Source organism: Melozone crissalis, unplaced genomic scaffold, assembly GCF_028551555.1.
Source record: "Melozone crissalis strain CALT ecotype California unplaced genomic scaffold, PUWL_Pcris_2 ptg000042l_1, whole genome shotgun sequence".
NCBI lineage: Eukaryota > Metazoa > Chordata > Aves > Passeriformes > Passerellidae > Melozone > Melozone crissalis.
Genome location: NW_026535820.1, coordinates 37,471,717 through 37,497,643, shown reverse-complemented (window position 1 = coordinate 37,497,643; position 25,927 = coordinate 37,471,717). Strand labels below are relative to the sequence as shown.

Here is a 25,927-nt window from a genome sequence, read left to right as displayed (position 1 = left end):
AATTCCAAACTGATGTGCTGTATGTAATTGATAACGATTGATAAAAGACAGCCTGCACCTGCAGGACCTTTCTTTGTGTAGGGTAAATAGGTGTCTGAGGAGCTCAGGAAAGGGAGCTACAGAAATTATCTTTTCCATTCTGCAAAGCTTGGTTTGTGTTTCCTTCTTTGTACCTTCAAAGTCAGGATTAGTATTGTTTACACGGACAGAAGGCTTATGTTCATGATGATTAATGGAGAGGGAAAGGCCTTGAAATCCATCACATTGCCAGACTAAATTACTCAATCAATTCCCAGACAGAAGCACTAAGGTATCACTTCTAAACTTGGGAGGCTCACTAAATTTCCTTGGTTTACTCCAAAATTAAAGCTACTTTTTTTTCTTTTTGAGACTTCTAGCTTAATGTGTAGTTTTGGTTTCTTGACTGTGTATTAATCTTCAGTTTAAATTCAGTTTAATTAAATTTCAATGTTATGAAAGGGACTGAATATATGATTGGGAGAGTAAGAATGGAGCCAGATTTCAGAGATGCACAATAAAAGACAAGAGGCCTGCCATGGGCACTAGCTGAAATACAGGAAATTTGATTTAAACTTAAAAAATTAATAAAAAAATCCTGTGAGGGTGTCTGAGCACTGGCGCAGGTTGCTCAGAGAGGCTGAGCAGCAAACTGGAGCTATATTCAACACCCAGATGTACAGAGTCATGAATAACCTGCTCTGCATTTCCCTAGTTTGAGCGACAGGTTGGGCTAGGCAGCCTCTAGCATGATAAATCCAGTATAAAGAGTTTAAAATACATTTAAAGATAAGAAGAGAGACCTAATCCTGAAATAGACTCTAATTTCTGCCCTGAAATGGAGCCACTTCTCACTGGCTGCAGCATCAGTACTCATTGCAGGAGTCCATAGCTAGGAGGTGAGGTAAGTTTATTGAGATAAGTCTTCGGTGTTTGCATGGGCAATGTCCTGCTCAGTTATGGTGCTTTTGCAGAATAGCTCACCTTCACAAGAAAATCTGGCAATCTCGTCATCATGTCCTGCTCCCTCAGAATTTAAGTTCTGAGGGCCAGTGAGGAAGTCTCCTCAAGAAATGCTTTAAAACCCAAAAAATCTCAGTTCTTAAGAAAAATACTCAACTTCATATATAAATTGGATTAAGACTATTTAGTGTTACAGCCAGTATTGACTCCATTAAGAAGGAGCTGCCTTATTTCAGCTCTATATCTGCATATGCATAATTTTAATTACAGGCTACCACACCTCTTTTTCTGAATGCATTTTGCTTCATGAAGCACTGAGGATGAATAAGCATCTTTTAAAACCATCTACTCAACCTTTCATATTCATTTCTTTTGTCTTTTTTTCCCATCTTCTTCCTTCCTTAATTCTTCCTTGTGTTCCTTTCTTTCTTTTTTTTCATTCTTCCATGCTTCTAGTCAGCTTGCAAAATAGCATAATAGCATTCCAGTTCTCAGCTATAATTGCTCACTTATAAATAAGGTATTTTAATTAGACATTTATTCTTCATGAGGAAATATTTTTACCTATTGCCATATAAGCAGTACCCAGTTAATTTTACATTGCTGTGTTATTAATCTTGTAAAACATGCTAGAACATAGTGCATTTAAAACTGGAGTGCTGCAACATAAAATAATTATTAAAACAATTATGATGAATCATGCAAACCTTTTATAATGCATAAATGTAAGCCAGGTTTTAATTCATATAAAAAGGCCTTCAGTAGTGTAACTACTGGCAGAGTCAAGTGAGAGTCCATTCTTTCTTTGCACTCAATTAAATTTTCTAAAATAGCACAGAAGAAATCCTGGAAAAGAAGCTGCTTTGGCTCTGTTGGGACTCTCCACTGCCACAGGTGTTTCATGGTGTGTATAATGATCAGCTTTTGATGAAACATGTCAGCTGAATAAAGGTGCTGTGTCCCCTTTGACTTGGCTGGGTCCTGTTTTAAAGGCAAAAACACCAGAGGAAAAGGGTGGCAGAGCAAACATGGAGAGGAGAAAATTCCCCTGTAGAATGTTTCTGTGATGGTGAACTTGTGGTGTCCCTATGTATTCTCTGTAAAGTAGACAGAGGGAAAAATGAAGATGGAGTTTGATTTGGGAACTCATGTCTCTGCAAAAGATTTGAACTTTGAGTAATGCTTTAGGTCTGAAACTGGCTTGCAGAAGTTCTCAAAGAGCGTAAGACAAAAAGTTTGAGTTGAAAGTAGCGTTGACCAGCACAAGAACTTCTGAAGTATAATAGCAATTTAATGCATTGACCTCTGTTCAGAACTGGTTTTGCAGCTTTGGTTCATAGCATTAGTTCTTCGATGTGTTTTTTCTGAGATAGTTCAGTTCTTGTGTAATAGAAGTTCAGCCTGTGGTTAATATGGGAGTTCTGAAAATTAATTCCTTAGCCTGTTTCAACCATGATGTGTGTTATAATAGAAAGAACAAATGAAGAGAGGGCAAAAATGCAAACTTAAAAGATTTGGGATTTTAAAATATTTGATAAGAAACAAAATATTCATGCACTTGTGGCGAGGAACAAGATTGTTTTTAGCTTCTGGGTGACATTACGTATAGAGTCAACAATAGTAAAGAAATGAGAATAGCTCTATAAATAGCAGATTTTTCACTGAAGCTTAAACCAACCCATACAAATAGTAACAGGAAAAAAACAAAACCAAGACCAAACACACAAATTTTAGGTGGTTCTAGTGATGTGGACTGAGTGTAAGTCATGAGGTTTGCCACAGTGTTGCTTTGTAAGATCCTTTTCAGAAGCAGTGGAGAGTCCAAGTCATCTGTTTTATCTGATGTCACCTCTTAGAAGAAGGAGCTCTGCTGTGATTTTACTAATTTTCAAGTAGCTGGATGGTATAGAAGTTGTATTTAATAATTATTTATCATCAGGGAAATGAAATATTCTTGGATTTTATAGAGACAATAAGCTCTGTTTGGAGGATGGGCATGCGAGCATGGTGGGAATGTGCTACAAGCAAAAGTAGCAGCTTCTGACATCCAGTGTATGGAGGCTGAGCTGAGTTGGAGATTTTGTGTTCAAGATGGTGCCACTTGGTAGCTGGGATCTTGCCTCTCTCTAATGAGGAAACACCAAGAAAGAAGTCTGGAATATGGTTGTTTTCTTCAGAATTACCACCTAGTAGTAGTAGTAGTAGTATACTAGTAGCTCTATAGCAGTATATTAGGTAACTGCATTATCTCCTTTATGGGATTCCTCACTTGACATGGGGTTTTTCTTCATCACGAGCTTTCCTTTGATGGAGTAGGCCTTTTTGGTGCCCAGGATAGCATACCGAAACTAGCAGTCAGTTTTCAAATGTAATTAATGCAATCACACAGACCCTTGATTTCTCACTGATGATGGTAAGAGTTTAGCTAGCAATGAAAATATGAGTTTGAGCAGCTGGTTGTTCTTCCCCATTAGTTTCATCACCATTGTCTGTTGTGCACACCTGCCTGTAGTTGTACAGGCATGTAGCTGCATGTTGCAGCACATGACATGCACCACAGCTACTGGGTATGAACTGAAGAACTTGGGCCCAAAGCTTTCTTGGGAGTGAAACCGGCAGTGACAAGGTCTGTCTTTGGCCTGCTTCACGCTGTACATTTTGCTTATTCTGATGGAAACAAATGCAATCAGAAAAGGCATCCCTGCCATAATTCTTGACATGATGAGAAGGGGTTTGACTCATGGGAAATTGTAAGAAAATAGGTCTTCTGCTCATTCAGTGATTTTGTTTTCTCTAAGTTAGTCTTGTGGTAAAACATAAGCAGAGAAGACTAGAGGAGTAGGTGCATGCCTGGGCAAGGAGCAGCTTTGAAACTTTTTCCAGTCTGGGTGGGATAAAGAGACTTTAGGTTTAAGTGATGTTCATTGTGATGATGTTTTGTGCTAGAGCTTTTCCTCTTTGGTCCTATAAACTTTATATCCCAGGAGAGTATCAGTGCCAATATTGGCAAGTTTTTAGAGGCTTTCTTAAACCTCTTATTTCACAGAAATCTCTGAGATTTCTGGCTGGTCTCTCCTTTTCTAGCCTAAGCCTTTCCTAAGAAATCCATCAATTTTCCACTTGAAAATAGCTATGGGTAAAGTCACAGACTACTTTCACATAAGATTAAGGGTTTGACAAGGGTAGTGAGAACAAAGAAATTCCAAATTAGGTCTGCTTCGTATTTAAACTCCCCTCTCCCAGCCCCTTGTTGCACCATAGTAAACTTTCCTAATACAAGTAGGTTGTTGATATACTTCCAAAAAGAATTCCAGTTAGCTGAGGGATGGGATTAAATGGATTAAATAGCCTCCTCATTTTTTGGTAAAGAAGAAAAAAAAAAGTTTGGTTAAAGGCACAGACAAATGTGAACTTAAATTATTTTGGCGTAGATTGGCCTTCCAAACTGCCTTGCAGATGAGGCTGCCCGCCCTTGTTGGGGCCCTGGATGTTGGTGGTGGATGTGTGAGCGTGCTGGACGCGTGGAGCTTGCGCTTCAGCCACACCCATTTCAGCAGAGTATGGCTGTGGGTGGGAGGTGAGATAGCAGTTGGGTAGAAAAGCTTCAAAGAATGTAAAATGTCCTCTGTCAGTCTCCTTTTAGTGCCAAACTGCTGTGTCTTACTCAGCCAGACCCAAGGCCTGGAAGGGCCCAAGGACTTCCAGCCTGCTCCTACACTGGTGTTTTTGGTGGTGTCTTCCATTTTGGCGGTGTGGTGTGGTTATGGTAAAGGAAATACCTGTTCTTGCTCAGCACAGAAACTTGATGGGGTCTGAAAAATCATCATTCTCCTCCTTTCAGATCTTCTTCTGGCCTTCTTTTCCTAAGAATTTATGGGGCTTCAGCTTTGTACAAAGTACAAATTCTCCTTATCTGACTCTATCTCTTAATGAAAACAGATTTTTCCTCAACCATACCTATCTTGTCTCATTTTTCTGACCCCTGAAGACAGGAAATAGCAGTATGAAGATCCACACCAAGGTTTGGCAGCGGCTGAGAGCTTCATGTGTGGCAGATAACTGCTGGAGATGTGACTTGGATGTGGACACATAAGTGTTTACATCTTTGTTGTTTGATGGCGTTGTTTATCATTCCTTGCCCTGTGAAACTTATGGGCCACTAGTTCAAGCAGCAATGGGAGTGGTTTTTTTCTTGTGTTTTAAAGAATCCCTAAAACATTTTTTTGGCTTCTTTCTAAGGTCTACTAATTTGCCTTAACATATTGCTGTTATAAAGAGTCACATCTAACAGGCTGAAAACAAATGCATGCCAGATCTCACTTAGCTTTCCTGTCTAATTAGTCTTAAGTATAAGCAGTGGAGTAATTTTGTGTTGTGTACATGTTTTTTAAAGCAAACTTTTTGTTGTCTTTGATTTCTATATTAATTTGGAAAGCATGCTCTAAGACTTAAATTTGTTTCACATTTGCTTCAAATTCAAATTAAAGCACTTCACCCTCAACCAAAGAATTTGCAAGGGGAAAAAAATGGATTTGTTGACCTTATCATGACTGGATCTCATCCTGATCCAGTGCCAAATCTTTTCAGCATTGAAAGGAAGTAAAAACAAGAATTAAGAACTTTCTCTGATTACTGCTGGGATAGTAGCATTTCCTCTACCTGCAATGAAATGCTTCAAAGCAGCCATTTATTCAGGTAGTGTAATTCATATCTCTTTTTACTGCTGACTTACATCTTTTATTTTACCATAACACTTGGGCCTGTGTCCCTCCCACCTGATTTTATTCACCTGAGAGGCATGTCTTCACAGGGTGCTGAGTGATTGTTTCCTGGAGAGGAGGAGCAGAGAGTGCCTGGCATACTCCAGTGGCAATGCTTGCCTAGGAGACATGTTATCTCTGTGCCAGAGCTCTCTTGCCAGCTTTTTCTCAGTCTTCATTGATTGTGTGGCATTCACTGAGTGTGGCTTTCCTTCTAGCTTTGTGTGACAGATAAGATAAAGAATGTAAAATTATTACCTCAGGCTTTTAACTATAAATTGACCAACTAGACCAAAGGGAAAAGGAGGAGATGGTGCAAGAATGACTGTTAGCTATTTGGCTACAGGTGTACCGAAGTGCTTTCCTAGCATACATGTCTTTGAAAATCTGCCCTCAAGGTAAATGACGCTGCACTGCACACAACCTGTGCAAAAGTTAGCAAACATTCAGAATGTGTTTGGAAGATTAATAGTGTGATAATTATCCTCACCCTTTTTTTCCCCTTTTTTCCCCCCCATAAAGCAGTGTTCTAGGGGCTCATCAGGCTGTTCGTTAAATAATTGAGTTGTTATGCCAACAGGCTGTGCTAAAAGGTGTTACATCAGTGATTTCTTTTTCATCCCACTGGGCTTTGATCTCCTGCTATAAAGCAGAAGATCTAACAGTGGAAACTTTTGAAGATGATAGATGAATTGTACTAATTCACTTTTCATAATCCTTACAAAAAATGTCTGTCCTTATCAGTCAGAAAAGATTTAATAGCTGTTGTCTCTTGAAAGTCTCATATTATTACAATTGCAAACTATGAAATTACTGTTATGAAATATTTTACTAGTATATTTTTAATGCTGTTGTAAAAGCTTCAGGATAAATTAATAAAGACACTTCTTTGCTATAACCATGCTTTGCTTTTTCTGTATTTTCTCAGTAAAATGTACCAATTCTTTTCAAGAGAGCACTGTGCAGTAGTGAATAGTAGTGAATGTCCTTATTGATGTTAATTGTCCAGCTTTAATTTCATATCACTGGAATTCACTGAAACTGTCAATCCAAATATACTAATTCCAAACATTATATATGGTGCTGAAACAAATGGTGAAAGTCTTGGCTCATAATATAAAAAGCACTGTAGCTGAAGGAACCATTGTGACAGTAAGCCATGTGTAAAGTACTGTTTGCAGATTTGGGGAGCATAAAATACACCATCTTCTAGGAAAGAACAAGTGTTTGGGCTTGTCTCTGGATGAAATTCACAGTTATATTTTCAGAATAAGTCAGTAAAGTTTGTGAAGTTTCCCCAGGATTTAATCCAGCACAATCTTGCCCAATATATCTTTCGTTAGTTGAGCTCCCGACTTCTCTGGTAAACGCTGCTCAGAGAAAATTGTCAGCAATGCTTAGAATTATAAAAAGTCTTCACCAGCTCTAATTATATTTTCTCTCTTTCCTTTGCAATAGCCTTGGGCCAGATAATGCTTTACGTCGATGGCATGAATGGAGTGATAAATCATAATGAAACCATCCAATGGCTGTACACGCTTATTGGCTCAAAGGTAAGACTCTCAAATATTCCAATTTTATATGGCTTTGGTGTTGTTTTAGTGCATTTTTTTTTTAATGCTTTTAGGGTATAAATAGACTTTGTGTTAGGCTCTAAAACATTCCATAATATTCTCTGTGGAAACCAGGTCACACTGAGCTGATACTTCTCTTCTACTGTTTTTTCACTCTTTTGTCAGCACATATGCTGCTCTTAAAGTCAAAGATGCCCTCATTACTGTCTGCGCTGCCATTGCATTTGACCATGGAGAAATGGTCAGTTTTTTGGTTTTGTAGTTGCAGTTCCCAAGGCATTCTTTGGAACCACTCTACTCGCCATTCTACGCTGCTCACCTCTGCTGAGCACTGGGAGAGGACAGTTCAGAGTGACCCCCTCTTAAAGTAGAATACACAAGTTCAATTGGAAGTTACCTACAACAATCATCTAGACCAAATGCCTGACAGCTTCACTTTATGAAGGTCGTTGTCCAAATACTTCTGAAACACTGACAGGTTTGAGACTTTGCCCACCTCTCCAGTAAGCCTTTTCCCATGTTTGTCCACCCTCTTAGCAAAGAAATGTATCCTAATGTCAAGTCTTTTGCGTGGAGAGACCTTGAAGGCAAAATCATGTACCTGCCTGCAGGGTATTCTTTCTGGTTCCCACATACTGAGACAAAAAGTTGAAAGCTGGAATATATGTAGCTTGGGTAGGTCTTTTCCAGTGGAATAGTGATTTATATAGTGCGCAGTCTACCTTTAAGGCCATCTTTGCTGGAATTTGAAAAGCAAGCAGAACACAGATTCTACTGACATGCTGTTCTGAGGGGCCATGGGATAGGTAAACCCACAAATGTACCCTGCTCCAGCCTGTTGGCTCTTAATGAGCTTTAGGGAGCTTATTAAGGCCTGCCAGGGGCTGCTGCTGCTCTTACCATGCAGATCTGTACATAGATAGATATGTATGACACAGTAGCTGGAACAGAGTATGCTAGTTGTTTACAGCTCAAAAGTTGCTGTAGTTGGGGGAGTTGAATCCATAGTTATAGTTACTAAGAAATTTCCAGGAATGTTTCAAGTGTCTGAGTCACACAAAGTTGCTGTTGCGTACTGTAGTGACATGGAGAGGCTGCTGCTCTCCTCTTTTCCTCTGATAGCTCTCATAACACAAGGAGGAAGAGCTGAATGTCCCAGGAGTCCTTTTTTAACTACAATTTTTTTTACAAAGTGCAAACTTCACTGCTGCAGCAGAATGTCAAGTCAAAGAACAGATGCTGCAGTATTGAAAGAACTGATTTTTATTGGGTCGGCACACCTATATTGGTAGATAAGTAAAAGTAAGTTCATTATAGTTATCAAATCTCAGGCTTAAAGGGCAGGCTTCATGATTGGGAAAAGATAAGGGGAAACTTTTCTCCCAGTGTAAAATGTTCCAAGGCAGTCTAGGCATTACTCTGAGCCATTTGTCCTTCTGAAACAGGGATGTTGCCACAGTTGAAAAAGCAGTGTGAGGTGAGAGAGAAACTATTTGCTTCATATATAGATCTACATTTTCTATGGAACAGATGAAGAAGCAAAAAAGAAACAAAAATACTGCCATGTCGGTGACTATTTTAATTCTCTAAAGCACATAATGGGAGTGGAATGGGAGAGAAACATGACTGTATTGCTACCTTGCAGATTAAATTCTTTCTAAATTTTCTTGCTCTGAGTACTTCAGCTCTTGGGTCCTTAAGCTCCTTTCTCCCTCCCCCATTGCCAGCCTGAATGATTATCTCCATGTCCTGGCTCAGTGCCTGCAGCTGAGGAATGCAGGCAATGTGCTTTGAATAGTTTGGTTTCAGGTAGCATCAAAGTTGCTTTTTCATTATTCTTCGACTGTCTTGGAGGAGATCTAAGTCCCTGTCTGTGTGCCAGAAGTTAACCAAAGGTATGGCAGGCTTACTGTCAGTGTGGTGGGACAGCTGCTTTACTCACTTAAAGGTGGTTTTGACTTTCTGTGAAAAATGAAGCCCTGGAATTTGCAATGCACCTACAGTCTGAGTTGCAGCCCGGCTATGCTGGTGCCTTTTCCACAGCAAAGATGATGAAAAATACGTTAACATTGCTGAGCAAAAAAGGAATAGTGAAACTGCCAATTAAGTCTTGGGACAAATCCCTCTAATAGGATGCAGGAGGAGTATAGTTATTCAGCTGCCACAGCTGTGACACATGGTTTCTTGCCTTCTCAAGAGCTCTGACTGGGTTTAATATACTTAGCAGTGGAGGTTGTTGAATCTGTTCCACAGATATTTTTTATTGTTTTATCAAAATCTGTAGTGGTTTTGCCCCTTCACTGTTGCTTACTCTGCTCTGTTTGCAAGGGGCTGCTGGCTCTGTCACCCTTGCTCACTTTGAGCAGTGGATTGTTGCACCACATGGGTTCAGCAGAGCACCTTGGGGGCTGGCATGCTCAGCACTGCAACAGCTCTGATTTTGGTACCCAACTCCAAGATCACTTTACACACCCAGCAATAGTTCTGTATAAAGATGGAGGGAAAATGTGGAAAATAAAAGTTTAAATTAGTGTCAAAGAAGGACACTAAGCAATTTACTGAAAGCCTCCTCAGATTTTTGCCATTGTATTCCTTACTATTGCTAATTCTACTGCAGTTTTACCCCACTGAGCATCAATGAATGCTTACATTGATGGGTTATCAGAAGTTGTTGATCATTTTAGTGCTGTTATCTAAGTTGACTCTCAATAAACTTATTAGGAAGGCAGTTGGAATTCCAGTGGTGTGACTGCACTGGCACTGTTGTCATTGTACCAGTTTAGAGGCACCAGCTGTGTCAGGGTGAAGAACTGAAAAGCAGGAAGAAACTTAATCTTAGATGACTTGTTTGCTATGGCACACAAAGAAAGAGCCTTTTGTTGCAGATTGGTATTATATAGGCACTAGGTTGGAAGTGTGATGGTAGCTGTACCATTGTTTAGTGATATTACGTGGAGATAAGAGCATTACTGGCACATCCCAGACTTTTAGGCCCACTGCTGGTTCTTTGTAAGTTGTGTCCAACCATAAATGACCACGCCACGGTGTGGCAGTGGGCTTTCACAGGCTGCCTGTAGACTGCTTTCCAATCATCAGTGGCTCATACATCCCTGGCATAAAACATTGGCAGCATAATCCCAATGTAAATGCACATTACTATTATTTCATCATTAGTTATATGGGCAGCAATTCATCAGTGGTTCCCTGTTTGACAAAGCATTCAAGTATGTACTCAATTATGGGTGTATGGTTACATGTTGTTGGCTTCCAGATCGCTTTAATACATAACTGAGGTCAGCAGTGAGCTGCTGCAGGCATGCAAAAGAGGGCTACAGCAGGGCCAAGGCTCTAACCATCTTATATAAGCTACAAATTATGTAAATAGGAAATATTGGTGTCAACCAAGTTTTCTTTTAGCATTTGGTGCTAGCATGGGACATTTGTGCAAGAGAGTTTGGTTCTTAGAAGACAAAACTAGAAGTTAATTGAATGGTAGTTAACAGTGCTTTTAGAATTGCTCCTTAATTTTTTGGGGTTTTTTTTTTTTTTGAAACTGACCTGTCAAGGATGGTGCCTGAACTGGACACGTGCTGTAGCACTCATGTTTCAACTTCACGGTACCTGGGAGATGATATTTCACCACCTTCTCAGTGCTTCTGTCACCTATGCCTTACTACTCCTGCCATTGGATTTGGTTTTATGTTGTATTGCAAATATATCTAGGCTGGCTGTAAATGGATTTTTTCATGCTGGCAGCTGGCAGTGGAGCTCTTTGGTGGATCACTGGCAGGTAAATGGTAATAGATCTTGGAAAAGTTCTCTTATCCAAAAGAAGGGACACCAAGTTAAAGACGTGCATATATTAAGCCATATTAAGTCCATAGAATGTATTTCTGGTCTATAGGCATATATAAGGTGTTATATATATACACACACACACATAAAATCTTTCATATGTGTTGGTAATTCCTCTAACCTAGTAAGAGAAGGTGTACAACACTTTTAGTGTATCAGTGCTTTCAGTCCTCCAGGACTACCTATTGACTGTTTACAAAAGTACATTTCTGGACCAAACATCTTGAAAAAAGCATAGCAGCTTCTCTGTATCTTCTCTATATCTCTTTATCTAGAGAAGCAAACATTTCTTTGCTTCACAAACTAACAAGCTTTTGCCAATCCATCTTGATTTTCAAAGCCACTTCTAAGGCATAAAGTGGTCCAAAATCTGAGGTTAGTTTCACCTTTTCTTTCCCCCTGTTTTTTACTGCTCCTGATAATGATTATTTTTTCCCATTTGATGATCCAGGCTGTTCTAATTTCCCCCAGGGGAGCTAAAGCCCCTTTTTGGCATTGTTTTCAGTGGAAAATAATCCATTTTCAAAGTGGTGCTGGGTAACCTCAGAAGACAGGGTGGAATGCTGGGCCCGGGCTGATACAACGAGGTTGATTAAAGATTCCTATCTCACATATTGTTTTAATTTTTTTTCCTACTTTGCTTCTGTCTGAGTCTGAGATTGCAAAGTTAACTACAAACTTTAACTATCAAGTTAAAGTGCCTTGTGTGAACCTTTTGCTTGCTTTGGTATTGAAGAAATGATTTCTGAATATTTAAAAATATCATTCTCTGAGAAATAAGCAAAAAAACCTATTTCAAAGCAAAAGGAAAAACAAAACGTGACACATTCAGATAAAACAATGTCGTTTTAGTGGGTAAACTTGTTGATTGCAAAAGGAAAGTTACAGAATCATAGAACCCTAGAATTGGTTTGCATCGGGAGGGTTAGTAAGGATAATTTAATTCCAGGCTCTCCCTGCCACGTGCAGGGACTCCTTCCACTAGACCAGGTTTCTCAGGGCCCTATCAACCTGGCTTCAAACAAGTCCCTTTGGGGCTGCTTTTTCTTTTTCTGCATGGTGCCACAGGCAAGTTAAAGCATGCCTGTGGTTGGTAGTCATTTCATGAGAATTTTGAGAGAAATAATATCCACAAAAAACCCTAATTTTTATTTTTTTTAGTACAAATTAATCATTTAAGGTATGTAGAGGTACTGTTAAAAAGCTTGACTAAATTAGTGTCCATTTCACAAGCCATTTATACATGTGCTACACTGAAGACAGAAACAAACTTGAGAATTCCATAACTTGATCTTTTCCTCAAGAAATTTCTCACCCAATCTTATGCAACTGGATTTTAAAGTGGGTCTCCAAATAAATATCAAAAATTGTTTTGTAGAAATGGAGAGGGTTAGAATTCTAAGGGTCTTAACAGGTATGAATAAAAGTACAACCTAACCCCAAAGCATGTTGAATGAAATCACTGCCAACCTGGATGGTATGCCCTCTTGTTGACAATCTTGGAAATACAAAGTATTTGGATCTCATTGAATTTTATGGCCATATATTTTGAAAAATAGTTGTGTGTATAGATGGTCTATTCATATGCCTGATTTTTGTGAGTAACGGACTGTGCTGTAGAACTGTCCTATGCTTTATTCTCAATGTGTTTGGAAGGTGATCTAGAAACTCTGGCTAGTTAAAAGAATTAAGAATCCAGGAAAAATCACCCAGTTTGGAGACCTGCTGTGATCAATTTTATGTGTTTTCTTCCCAATCTGCTACCCTGATGGTAAACAAACCTTCCTGCAGCTTCTGACAAATGAGATGCCCCGTACAACTTAAGCTCAGGCTATTTAGTTTGCATCATTCCTCTCTTACCTCTAGCCACAACTCTGGCAAGCCTCTGGTTTTGTTCTGTTTTCAGGCCTCGACCAAGTAGAAATGTTAGCTGGGTATCAGTCTTACAGACTTTCTGGTTCCTTTGCTTCCTAAAAGTGTTCAGAGCAAAACTGGGATCTCCCCTCAAAGCCTAAAATTATTGCAGTCTCACCCATCGGCTGCCCGGCAGTCGAGATGTTGGTGAGCAGGTACAACTGCTTTGAGTTTACTGAAACCTTGAACATCCATCTCAGCTTAGCAGCTGCCTCTTATAGTTAATCTACTGTGCATTTGGCCATTGAACTGTTGTTATGTAAATGGCTACGGGAGGCAGAAATGAAATCCTGGCTTGACTGGGACTTCCCTATTTCCTACTTCTTGAGGTCTTGAGCCTATGCTCACCCAGGCCATCAGAGAGCTTTCTTCCTCTTACACTCAGAACTGTGGATCAGCACTGTTGCATGAACTGAGTTTATTTTGAATTGTATTTAATTAGTGCTTTGAAGATAAGGATCAGGATGTTGCAATAAACTTGGAATAGGATGCACTAGCCAGCACAGACTGTGTTAAGCACTTGTTTTGGTCTCTCCAACTCAGCAGACAGACTGCTGTGAGTGCTGCTGCTCTTTACCAGACATATTTGTAGGTAGATTTCAAAGTCCTTCCATCAGACATAAAAGTAGTTGAGTCCTGCAGCACTAACTATTCCTGTAGCTCCATCTGTTGCATTCCCTTACGAATATTTTGAAGGGATGAATACACATTTTTCTGTGGTCAAAAGGAACTCTTGTAGATTAAGGAGATACTAGAAAACACACAGTTGCCTCACAAGATATCAGAGATCTGATTTCAACTCGTTTGAAGTGGGGAATGAGAAAATGTAATGATTAACTGCCAACAATGTGGCCAATGCTCAGACACAACTTTTCACTCAGTCTCATCTGTTCAAAACTGTTTAAGAAAGTGTCGGGTTAGAGATGAGTGAAATATGTCCAACTATTCCCAGAAAATGCCGTGCATCTATGCAGATGTACAGATTTCTGGTTGTGAAGGAAATGCAAGAGGGAAAAAAGCAAGAGTTATACTAGAATTAGGTGAGGTAAAAACTGAAAAGCAACCCTAAAGTCCGTACTAGCTTTTAGGATTGCCTTGGTCTCCCTCACTACAGTAGTTCAGTGTCACGTGTGTGAGCAAAGTGCTGTGCTTCACACCCTAGCTATTAATATATATCTTTATTTGATAATGGATTACTATTATAATAACATCTATATCTGATATTAGCTCCTAGTGTTTTCTAATGAACATTATGTCCAGCACTGCAGTGAAGGAGAAGGAGCAGTTGGAAAGTTTGTCTGTATTGGGGACTGAGACTAAAGAAAGAAAATGGAGCCTACTTATTCCAGCATGCTTGAAGCCACCAGTAGCAAATGTCTTTGACAATAAAATTAATTGCCTAACCAAAAGAAATAGAAAATAAGTTGTCAGGTGAAGCAGAATGAAGAAATATAAGAGAATTTCTTGAAGGATAAAAAGATGGTAGTTATAATCCAGGCTTATGGTACAGTATATACATGAGACTTTTATGCATATCTGAATGCAGAAATCAACTTGGCCAGTATAAAGCACATTGTGGTCATTATGACAAACTTTTTGGGACAGCTGTGTTATCATTTTTCAGGGTAGAAATATCAATAATCCTAACTCAGGAGTTTAATAAGCTGCATTTTCAGGAGTGTTTTAAAATTAAAATAAGTAGCTGTGTCTGCACCTTTTCTGGGAACACTGTTTCATGAACTCTGGTGCACAATGCATAATGCTTCAGTTTCCAGAGTTTCCCATTTTCTGGTGTTGTTGCTCTTAGGTGTTTTAGTGATATATCTTTTATGACAGTGGCTGTGGTGCTTGGCAGAAGGCATTAGAAAGTAGGCTATTAGAAAGTTTAACTGGAGCAGCAGGGAAACGTCTTCTGGTGCACAGTCATTGAAATATCACCAAACTCAAATGTGTTAGCTCAGACCTTTAGTGAAGGTCAAGTGATACAGTTTTCTTAATCTATCTAATAGTTAAAGTAATTATTCTCAAAACATCCTGTAATGCTGGCAAATACCCTCTGTGCTCAGTCATTCCTTCTTGCTTTTACTGACTGGGCCATGTCAGTGGCATGTGTGGTACAGGAGATAGATCACTATGAAACATAAGAAAATGCCCAAATGAGATTGGCTCAGTTGGTTACAGCACAGTTCCAACAGCACCAAGGCTATGGATTCCATCCTTGAATGGGCCATTCATTTAAGAGATGGACTTCATGATCCTGCTGAGTCCCTTCCAATTCAGAATATCCTGTGGTTCTGTGAAAATGCACCATAGTGAATGTATATGTTTCCACAAAGTACCAGTGCCTTATCTGAACTGTGTGGTGAGACCAGTGTAAGAAACAAACCTGGCATCCAGATCTCCTGAGACTTAGTTAAGTGTCTTGAATTTCTGGCAGAGCTTTTTGGTTATTCTGCCAGTAGAAAGCAGCATATGGGGGTGGAGGGTTGCAGTGGTGGTGCTGAGAAGATTCCTGAACTCCTATAGAAGAAAGGAGGCAGCCAACCTTTGCATTTTTGAGTTGGTGTTAACATTCTGGGGTTTTTTGACTGTTAAAGAAAGGGGATTATGGTAATTGTTACTTATTCCATCAGATTTGAAGAATGCAGGTATTCCATCCTTATTTTAACAGAACTTTGGGCTCAGTTTACATATTTATCTCAATGCACTATGATATTTATTCTGGTACAAGCAGAGTTCAATTGATTCATAGAATGTGGGTAGGATGTTTTTGTTAATCACTTAATTTTTCAAACTGTTTGTAGTAAACTTTGTAACTTCATTACCAAGTTACTTCTTTCTCTCACCCCTATTTTGATGTTTATTGAATTGTTATTAAAGATATTTGAGAACTGTACAATTGGTATGGATCCTTTTACAGGATTTTGAAGAAATGCAAGGAGAGTTTGCATGGAAGTAGCAGAAATTCCACACAAAGTCTCTTCAAATGTTTGTCTGTGCAAGTATCTCTTACTTCTCCAAAAATATGGCTTAAATCTGCTGTGTACTCTGCAGCTGCTGCTATGATATGTATGGGACCCCTCTTTTTCTGCAGAATTGTTCTGCTTAATCTCCTCTCTGTTATTTTCCTGAATGTTCCTCTTTTTGAACAGAAACTGAATTACTATACAATTACTATTTTTTAATTACTATATTATTATTATTATTATTATTATTATTGCTATTACTTTTTATTTTTCCTCTTAAATTCATCGTAATTTTCTCCTTAAATCAGTATTTGTCCTCATTCCCATATAGAGAGTGCAGTAGTGGAATTCTGCCTGCAGGAAAGGTGGTATCCAACATTTTTTGCAGTGTCATTATAAACCAGATCTGAGACAGTTCAGCCAACACAGCAGTTAATATACCAGTGTTTGGCTTGTAGCTTAGCCTGGAAGAATGGCCCAGATAGGGAGAGAGTTTTTACATTGGGAGACCCAGGCTGAATCCAGCTGCCAGGCACATTCTTGAACCAGTTTTCAAATCCCTTTTTGCCCTGGTCCCTCATCTGGAAAATTATTATTTGGATTTTAGAGGCCTGGTGGAAGAACACAAGGGAGTAGAAGGACAGATTATATGTGAAGACAGATACATAGGTAAAAGTTGAACCTGATACTAATTGTTACCATATCTGCTCTTTTGGCATCACTCAAAAATGTTTGTCATTCTTTTATTTAGAATAGCTGTTTTTAAAGCAAAGGCTACTAGCTGAAAATACTTGGATAACAGAAAAAATAGGCTGTATCAAAAATGGAAACTACCAAAACACACATGATGGCTCTGTATTCAGCATGTTGTGCACCCCAAGGAACCTCTGAGGTACAAGCAGCTCAGACCCTCACCAGGGTATTACCCAAGACTTGTGGCTACCTCACAGATTTTCTGTTGGTCTCCTCAGTTACAGCACTTGTCCTTAGGAAGAAAAAGGTCTGGTAAGGTGTGTGGACCTCAATTACTTTTCATAAGATCAAGATCAAAAGGAAAGTTCTTTGATAGGTTTTCTTTCTTCCTTTTTTTTTTTTCCTCTCCACAGTTCTCTAAGAGTAGTTTATACCATATAAAGACTTTTCAGAGTAATTTCCAGCATACCAGCAGGTTGTTTTCTAGCTGACTCCCATGATACACTGAAATGAGCCTCATCTGGGCCTGCTGTGTACTCTCTTCCCATATTCTAACCCTCTTTGATCACAGCAATTGAACAAGGAGTTCAGATGCTTCTTGGTTTGCCCCCCTCTATCTCTTCACTGTTTTCACTTTTTGAAGACCGCATTAATAAAAAAAAAAGAATGTGATGTTCAATATAAAACATACTGTAAATACCTCAGCCAGCATGGAATTTTTGTAGATTGGTCCCTTTTATTTTTGAATTTCATCTTCTTATTAGAAGACACACAACTGTAGTAAATGTATGCTTTGCCTTTTTAATTTCCAGCAGTGTGTAACTGCTTCCTTCTTTAGCTCAGTAATAAAATTAAAGCAACCTCTCTGAACCCTTTTTCTTCATTGCACTTTAAATGTCAGTGTGGTTGTCTAAGCATCTTATTGTTATGTTTTTGGAGGGAAATGTAACACTTCTCTAACTTAGAGTTTGACTGCTTCTGCTTCCCCAATTAAGCTTTTCCTATGACACAGGCTTTCTTATAGTAAAGAAAGAGTAAAGTGGGACAAGCTACGCAGCTATTAATGTATGGAGTTACTTCAAAACTGTTAATCCCTGGGGACTGTGTTTTAGTTCACTGTGTTTTCCTGAAGATACTAAATATATTAAAACTATATTAAATATGTCTATTAAATATAGTGAAATGTTTTACTCCTTTTATTAAGTAGAGTTTCACTTCTTAAGTTTTGCTCCTTTGTGTCACTGCCACTGTGTGTGGTTTGCAGTGTTTTCTGTTCAGGTAATTTTTTCTTTTTCCCTTTCTCATCTGCAGTCAAGCTTCCACAAATACACACTCTTCACATGTTGGGTGTTTCTTGGACCACCCTTCCAGGCACTCAGGAACTCTAAAGCCTTTTGAAGTAAAAACTGCATGGCTGCAGGGGGAAAGACATGTTCCACCACCTGAAAGTAGATTTGCTTCCAGATCTGCACTGCTCAGATGGATGCCCATAGTAGCTGGATCCAATAGAGAGATTTGAGGCAAACTGCCTTAGAATTAGGATATACTTCAACTTTTGTCACTGGTCTGCAAAATTTTCCCTTCTTGTTCCTTGTCATCCCTGTCTGATGAAGGGATGCAACATGGATGCCCAAGTTCAGCTTCTGACAGTGGAAGATCATTCACAGCAGAGCATCAGACAAAAAATTTCTATTCACTACACAGAAGGGTTAAAGGCTATGTTAGACACATTGCCATTTGTTAGGGTGTCTTTTGTATAGGAGCAGCAAAGGCTCCGAGGGTGTCCCAAGGCATTGGGCCATGGGACAGGATCTGAAAACAGAGCACAAGATTTTCCTGATGTCATCATTTGATGTAGTTACTCATCTTGGAGGTTGTTTTGTTTCATTTCCCTCCTGCTCAGAAGGGTGGGTTAGGATTATTCGTCATCTTTGGCTCAACTGATGCGAAGTTATGTGGAACAGATGGACCAGACTTACTTTACCTACAGATCTGACTAGTTCAGTCCCAGTCTGCACCATTTATGATACTGTGGATGTTATAGCACTGGTAGCATCCTGCCACTTGAGTTATTAGTTAGTTACAGAAAAAAAATTAAGCCTAAACCAGCATCCTTCTTGTTACCACCCTTTTCAAGGGGTGTCTTCCAAAGTTTTTGCAGTAGTTTGCTTTTCATCATACAAGTAAGTTGCAGTCTGAAGGGGAAAAAGGGAGACATTTTACTCGTTGGGCCTCTGGGAAGTTTTAGTCTTTTCCTTTTCTTTGAAATCATGCTTTTGATTTGTGTATCTGAATTAATTTTAAATCCTTCTTTGTCAATGGAAATAGTTTGTTTAACTGTGTCTTTTGAAACAAAGGGTAATGAAAATTTTGAAAATTTTAGAGTAGATATTAATACCTCCTACCTCCATCTAATACTCCAGCTTTCCTGCATGGATAAATGCAGATGAAAGTTGATACACTCATTTTCCCTGATTGCTCTGGAGAAGCAGCACCCTCAGTGGTGGCCACCACGTGCTTGACAAGAGACCTGACAGGACACATCCTGTACAGCCAAGATACAGAAAACACTGCAGCTGTTCTCGTGCAGAAGGAAAAAAAAAATATCAGTGAGGGGAATGAAAACAGCAACTTGCCTTTTCTGCCTTAGAAAAACCATCCCACAGCACCACCTAGCAGGCACAGATGGATATGAATGAAGAGTGTGAGGGCAGGACTGGAGCAAAATGCCTCTGGGAGAATACAATGTTGAGCAGGACTATGTGCTTTAAAAGACGTATTCTATCTAGCATCTAGCACGGGTTATTGATAAAAACTGAGTTGTGCTGCCCTTCCCTCAGGCAATTGATATCCTTTAAGTTTGGATATTTGTAGCTTCATACAGCTAATGAATTTCTCTGCATGTCTAATGAAATGCATCCTCAGTTTTGGGGTGTTTTTTGTAATCTAGAGTTTTTCTCTTTAACTCCATGTGTTTCTAACACATCTACTTTAATCAGAGTGATGGAATTAGTTATCATAGAATTCTATGGTTTTGTCTGCATTCAGTCCAAGGTGCTGGGGAGGAATTAGCCAACTGCCTGCTGAGGAATACTGCCAGAGCACAGATTCTGAAGAGGCCAGCAAGCACATCCTCATCAGGGAAAGATGTATTGTAAAATAGTTAAGCCATAGCTGCTAGATGTCTCTGTTTTTAAAAGCAGTTGTTTTACATGTTTGTTCTTCTAGGGGACCCAGAACATGGAGCATTTTTTTGAGCAGCAAATGTGAAGCGTTTATTTGTGATTTTATAGCAGCCTATTGCCTCTCCCTTGGTTAATTTTGTTCATCTCCATAGCTTAGAAAGCCTTTTAGCCTTCATCCTGCTATCCTAAACAGGCAGAAATGAAAGGTTCTGGCAATACCCACTTGTGGGAAGCTGTCTAGGAGATCGAAGGGAAAAGTCAGGGCTGCAATTAAAGACCTGCTGTCAGAGCATGAGTTGTAGCTGGTTATACTGAGCTAGAGTAGCACTGTTTCTCCTGTGAATTGTGCTGTGAATATATGGGTTAAAAAAACATGACTCAGTAATTAGGGAGGAGGAGTAGGACTTCCAGCTTGCAGGGAAGTCCTGCAAGTTTGGTATTATGCATTTAGGCTGATCTGCTGTACTACTCAGAGGCAGTAAAGAGGGATCTCTGGCAGCAAGGCTGAAGTCCAGTCCTTTCCAGGTTCTGAGATCTTACTTTCCTGATTAAAGCAGGTGACGGTCTATCAAGACACTTAATTTGCCTGGTAGCATTGGCAAAACTGATGTTATTATTATTTTGTTATTATTATTAATAATAATAAGAAGAATATTCAAGAACTGTACAACTAAATCCCTATGTGGAAATTTTAAATAATTCTTTCAAATATTGCAAGACATTTTGCTCTTATAGAAGGAAATGTGCTTATGTACTAACTTGTGTCAGGGGGAGATGGAAACACCACCAGAAAAACCCAAATTTTTTTCTGGTGTTTCCATGCTTACTGTGGTGATGTCTTTCATGCCATTCACACGGTTGCTCCATATGAGAGCCTACCATGAAAAACTTGCCAAAACCAAGCAAAATTGCACCAAAAGTAAGAGTTCAGTGTGATTTTAGTGCTGTCAATAAAGTCACCTCCTCAAAACCTGTACTCTACTGCATTGAAAGGGTCAAATCTCAATTACATTCGCTTTTGTCTAAATCTATCGGAACTATTCACATCAGGCATTACACAGCTACCGCAGTGCATTTCAGTTGAGCTTTCTTGGATACAAAGGATAATGTTCTGGAGCAGTTTACTGCTTTTGTTAACTGCTGCCCCTCATTAAGGCATCACTGTATTTACTGATTTTGTCTACAGTTACTCTTGACTTCAGAAGAAAGTGGAAGTAATGTCTTGTGGTTAGTTCAGGAAGAAGAAAGGGTTGGGGTTTTTTTGTTGGATTCCCCTGCCCAACCCCTGCCCCACAGTCTGCTTTCTGTCCCTCTGTACTGCTCCCAAAGAACTGAAACAACAGCTCAAAATTATCTATGATGCAAGTCAAATCACTGCTGATTATGATCTCATGCTTCTGTGGGTTCAGCTCTTTGAATGACCGGCAATTACTTGGCTAAAAACTATTCAAGTCCCAGAAGCTGAATAATTCTTAAATACTGCATCTGAAATAGGTTTCATTCTGATGAAACAAAAACTGAAATATGTGTGAAACAATGCCACAAGTAAAGGCACATCTCACTGTGCAGTAGCTTAGTCAAATATGCTTAGTCAAAAGTCTTTAGGTCCAGAACAGTGCACTAAGATTCAGATGAAGAGAAACACAGACTCTGGAATCTGATCCCTTGTCACTGCTGCTGCAAACCTATAGTTTGGCAGCTACAGTCTCTTCGGAATATACAGGCACAAACTTAACTTCAGCTATTACATTGCTGTTTGGTGTTTGTGGTCACATCTCAGGTGATTTCAGATGATGCTCTGTTGCACTTCGGAGGCTCTTTTAACCTCACTTGGGAGATGAGAACCTAGTCCAGTCTTGTCTTTGAGCTGCACATCCAGATTTCCACAAAAGTAGGCTGCAGGGAGACTACATATGCCGATGGGTTAGTTCAGAAGCCCTGCTGGACCTGTCAGTTCTGACCATGAGTTTCCAAGCCTTGAATACTTCTCATTTCCATGTTCCAATTCTGCTGTATAGAAAACATGTTTCTATCCCTTTCTGTCTGCTGTCAAACTAGACCCAAAGTGAGCATTGCTGTTACTGTGGTGCTGCTGAGGACCTGAGACACAAAACCTGAGTCATTGCTCATTCCTGAGAAAACCACTCAGTATTCTCTTAAATGCTTGAGAAAATGTAATTCAATTAATATACAGTATCACAGATTTTTACTGTAATCCCAGACCAAACCTGGTGTCCAGAGAACTATGTGGTATCATTGCATAAAAAGTCTTGTCTTCACATGATAGATGAACTAAGAACTACATTTTGGGCATATGTATAGGCATTTGAATCTTAACTTACGTGGAATTGCTTTGTTATAGTGAAATTAGGTAATCTCTGTGATCTGGTGAAAATAAGTGTTAGGGATTTTTTTGTCTCTTTCAGTATATGTGTGTTTGGAAGCTGGTATGAGTGTGTGAGAGAGAGGTAGAAAATAAGTTTCAAGTGCCATACTTTGAAAAAAAAAAAGTTTAAAATTTATATTTAAGAATCACTTTTTTTTAATTCATGGTTTTTATATCTGTTAATTTTTAACCACGTTTAATAAATTAGACACCATCCTGGACAACTAAGTGTAGGTGGCTTTGCAGAGAGCTGGACAAGATGATCTCCAGAGAGGTCCCTTCCAGCTCAACCCTTAAGAGAATCACCCAAACTTCCTCCTCTTTTTCCTGCTGTAGTGGTACCCACATATGTTTGCTTTATACTTTGAGGAAAACTGTAGAAGCCAGATCTTTTTTATGAGCTGTAACAAAGACATTTGCTTTTAGTCAAACTAAATTGGGATCCAGACATGGAGGTTAGTGAAGCTGAAGTTAACTTCATCTCATCTGCAGACCTTTGGAGCACAATTGAAGATGAGTGTGATTACAGTTAAGCCCGTATTGTTAAGCCTTTGCCACATCACCAGAAGTGCTGTATGGAAACGATTCCATTTCTCTTATCAAAGCAGGAGTCTGAGGAGTCTTTTTCCAGCTCTTTCACCTTTCTGGGATTCAAAACCAACCATACATATTTTCAATTTGTATGTTTGTTTGATTTGCTGTAAAATTGGGGATGGATGTAATGAGTTTGGTATAAAAGTCAGAGGAAGAAGGTAGCTTGAAAGAGTGGAATTGCATTATGTCTTTGAACACTGAGCTTTATAACTCTTAAAAAATAGTTATCACTTTAATAGAAGATCCCTGTTGAGAGAAGCCTACAATAATATAATATATCCTTACAGTTGTAGACCTGTATGCAGAAGTTGCATGCTTGCTAGCACTTATGAAAACCAAAATTGAGAATAACTCCATCCTTGTCCTCTTCTGGCAAAGGAGGGAGTTAGAATAGTGTGACACTGCTAGGGCTGTGTAATTAAGCAGTGTCTTAGCTGATATGCAGAGACCTGTGTCTCCATAAATCAGGTTTATAAATGGCTCCATGAAGTATTCTGCCACTCCCTTCCCATGATGTGGGAAGCTGGAAATGTCTAGTCTGTTGCATTTTTGTTTTCAACATGAAGTTTTTTGGATTTACAAAAAAAGCATCTGGACTAGACTGATAACGAGAACTGGATTTGAGGATAGCAGCCTCTTCCAGATTTAGGACAGACAAACAGATGATTGCTGGAGAAATATGATCATTTCTGTTATGTCCACATGGCCCCCAGCTCTTTGGGGGAAAAGTATATTATTTATTAACTTTATTTGGCAAGTTATCCAAAGGTAAATAAGTGTCTGGTTTTGCAGTCAAACCTCTGCTTCTGAATTACTTTTTATGCCTGATAATACCCAGAAGTTTGGGAATAGAGAAAAATCTGCAGTCTTTATGTACAGTGAAACAATATTGCTTTTATCATTATAGTCATAAATTGAATATATATATATGTGTGTGTGTATATATATATATGTGTACATATATATATATCTCCTTTCTCTAGTTTTGCTTTATTATATATTCTTTCAAGAAGAATTACTTGTGGTGGGTTTGTCCCATGGTTTGATGTGTGCTATTTGTTCTTTCAACAGTTTTATCATTTCAGTAGTTCAAACCACTAGCATTTGCTTTTTAAGATGCTTAAAAAGAATAACCTGTTTACAATGAATTGGTTAAGAAAGATATTGCAATAGGTAATATTTTATAATTTGGAATCTTTGTTGATGTACTATCTTCAACCATTTCCATACACTTTATTCATAGATTGTTATGATTTTGTGTTTTTGCTGTTGAAATGTTGTCTGTAAGATTGTACAGTGTCAGGAAAGGACTGCTAACCATATCATTGAACTTACAGTTGTTTTCAGGCGAAGTTATTTAAACACAGGCAAAGTTTGGGTATTTAATATGAGTACATTTTAATGAAACTGTTGAAAGAACAAATTTCACGTGCAGAAAACCACAGAATAATAATAGAGTCATTTTCCACTGTACTTGTAAACTCAAATAGTTTTTTCCCCTAGGGTCCTTGAACTCAACCTTGATATTATTTAAACAGGACATTTCCAAGGCCACTAATTCTAGCAAGTTGTTTCATAAGCAGTAGAACTAATGAAGCAATTTGTTATCGTTGTTTTCCTTCTTTCTTGCTTCTTCCTTGCCATCCCACATGCTCTTGGAGGCTCAGTCCTGCTGTGTGTTCCATGCCTGCTGTCTTTTGTGCAAATGGCAGCCTGCAGCATGGCTGGTGTAAGGCTGCGGACGGAGAACCAAGTTTCTAGCTGTGTCCCTTTCAAAATGACTGGAAACTTCCTTTTCTCTTATGAGATTACCAACTTGGCGTCTTTTGTAATGCCTTTTTCAACTTGAGTTGTAACATAACTCCGTTACTGCCAAGTGTGACAGAGCAGTGGGCAGATATATCCCATAGTTACAGGAGAGAGTCCAGAAGTAGGCAGTGAGAGGGACAGCAGAGCTGCCTAAGGAAACAAGGGTGACAGTGCTGTGCTCCTCATGGCTGTTGTGTGTTTCAGTGGGTTTAATTTTTCAAGAGGCTCCAAGAGAAGTTGCCCTAATAGTTCTGTTATTTCTGTTTTCCTCTGACTTTGACCGTAATTCATTCATTTTATTGGTGATGGCTTTCACAATCAGGGACAGGGTGACCTCTGAGCTCTACTTGAGCCACTCTGCTTTGGCCAGGAGGAAAATTAACATCCTGAAGATAGTAGAGTTTTAATATTCTGTTTTGTACACAGTTCCCATATCAAACATACTGAAGATTGTGAAGCCCTCTCTGCTGCTGTCATGAGGAAATTTCTGGTCACCAGCTATATAAATCAAATGATAGAGAGTGGGTCTTGGAAGAAAATAGTTTGCTATGGAAAATTGATGTGGAGCAAGTGAAGTTCCTTCTACATAATTTCTAGTCACTCAAGAAAATTATACAGTAGTAATTTGATCTTAAATCTAAATACTTAATTCAGAATTTAAAATATTTCTGAAAACACGTTAGTCAAATATTTACTTGGAGGCTTAAAAGAAGAAATAAGATGCAGTGTTAGATCTTCTGTTTGCCTTTTAAATGTACAGTACTTCAGCTTTTCTGTACATAAAATGTGATCAAACATAGCATACATCGCAGAACTGTTGCATTACTTGATTAATTGTAGATGACTTTCAGATGCTTCCATGCTTTGCATGAGATACCTTAGTAATAGGTTATTGAATCCCTTCTCTCTTTAAAATTAATTGCCTTTTGTCTTGAGTAAGGTGACTTTGTATTGTATCACATGTTTTGTCAAACAGAGATGTCATTCAGCAGTACAACAAAAGCTAAAGGAGTGTGATATGAAAGGGATTTCAGAGCAGGGAGTGAAGATAAAGTCCTATCTGCAATTAAATTCATAAAAACTCTTTTCCTCTCCCATTTTTTTTGTAACACAGTTAAGGAAATATCAACTTGGCCCTGCCCAAGGAAAAGAAGTTGCTGAAACTGCCAATCTCTCAAACCTTTCCGGTTGCCAGAGGTTCAGCCCAATG

General features: G+C 38.9%; 1 protein-coding gene across 4 annotated transcripts in view; it reads left to right on the top strand.

Moving 5' to 3' along the window:
- The window catches only part of FHOD3 (formin homology 2 domain containing 3), a 374,964-nt gene that overhangs the window by 215,258 nt on the left and 133,779 nt on the right, over positions 1–25,927 (top strand). For all 4 annotated transcript variants that reach the window (XM_054284852.1, XM_054284853.1, XM_054284851.1 and 1 more), the window contains exon 6: positions 7,200–7,294. In XM_054284852.1, coding sequence (XP_054140827.1) covers positions 7,200–7,294 — 95 coding nt within the window. The remainder of the gene's footprint in view (positions 1–7,199; positions 7,295–25,927) is intronic.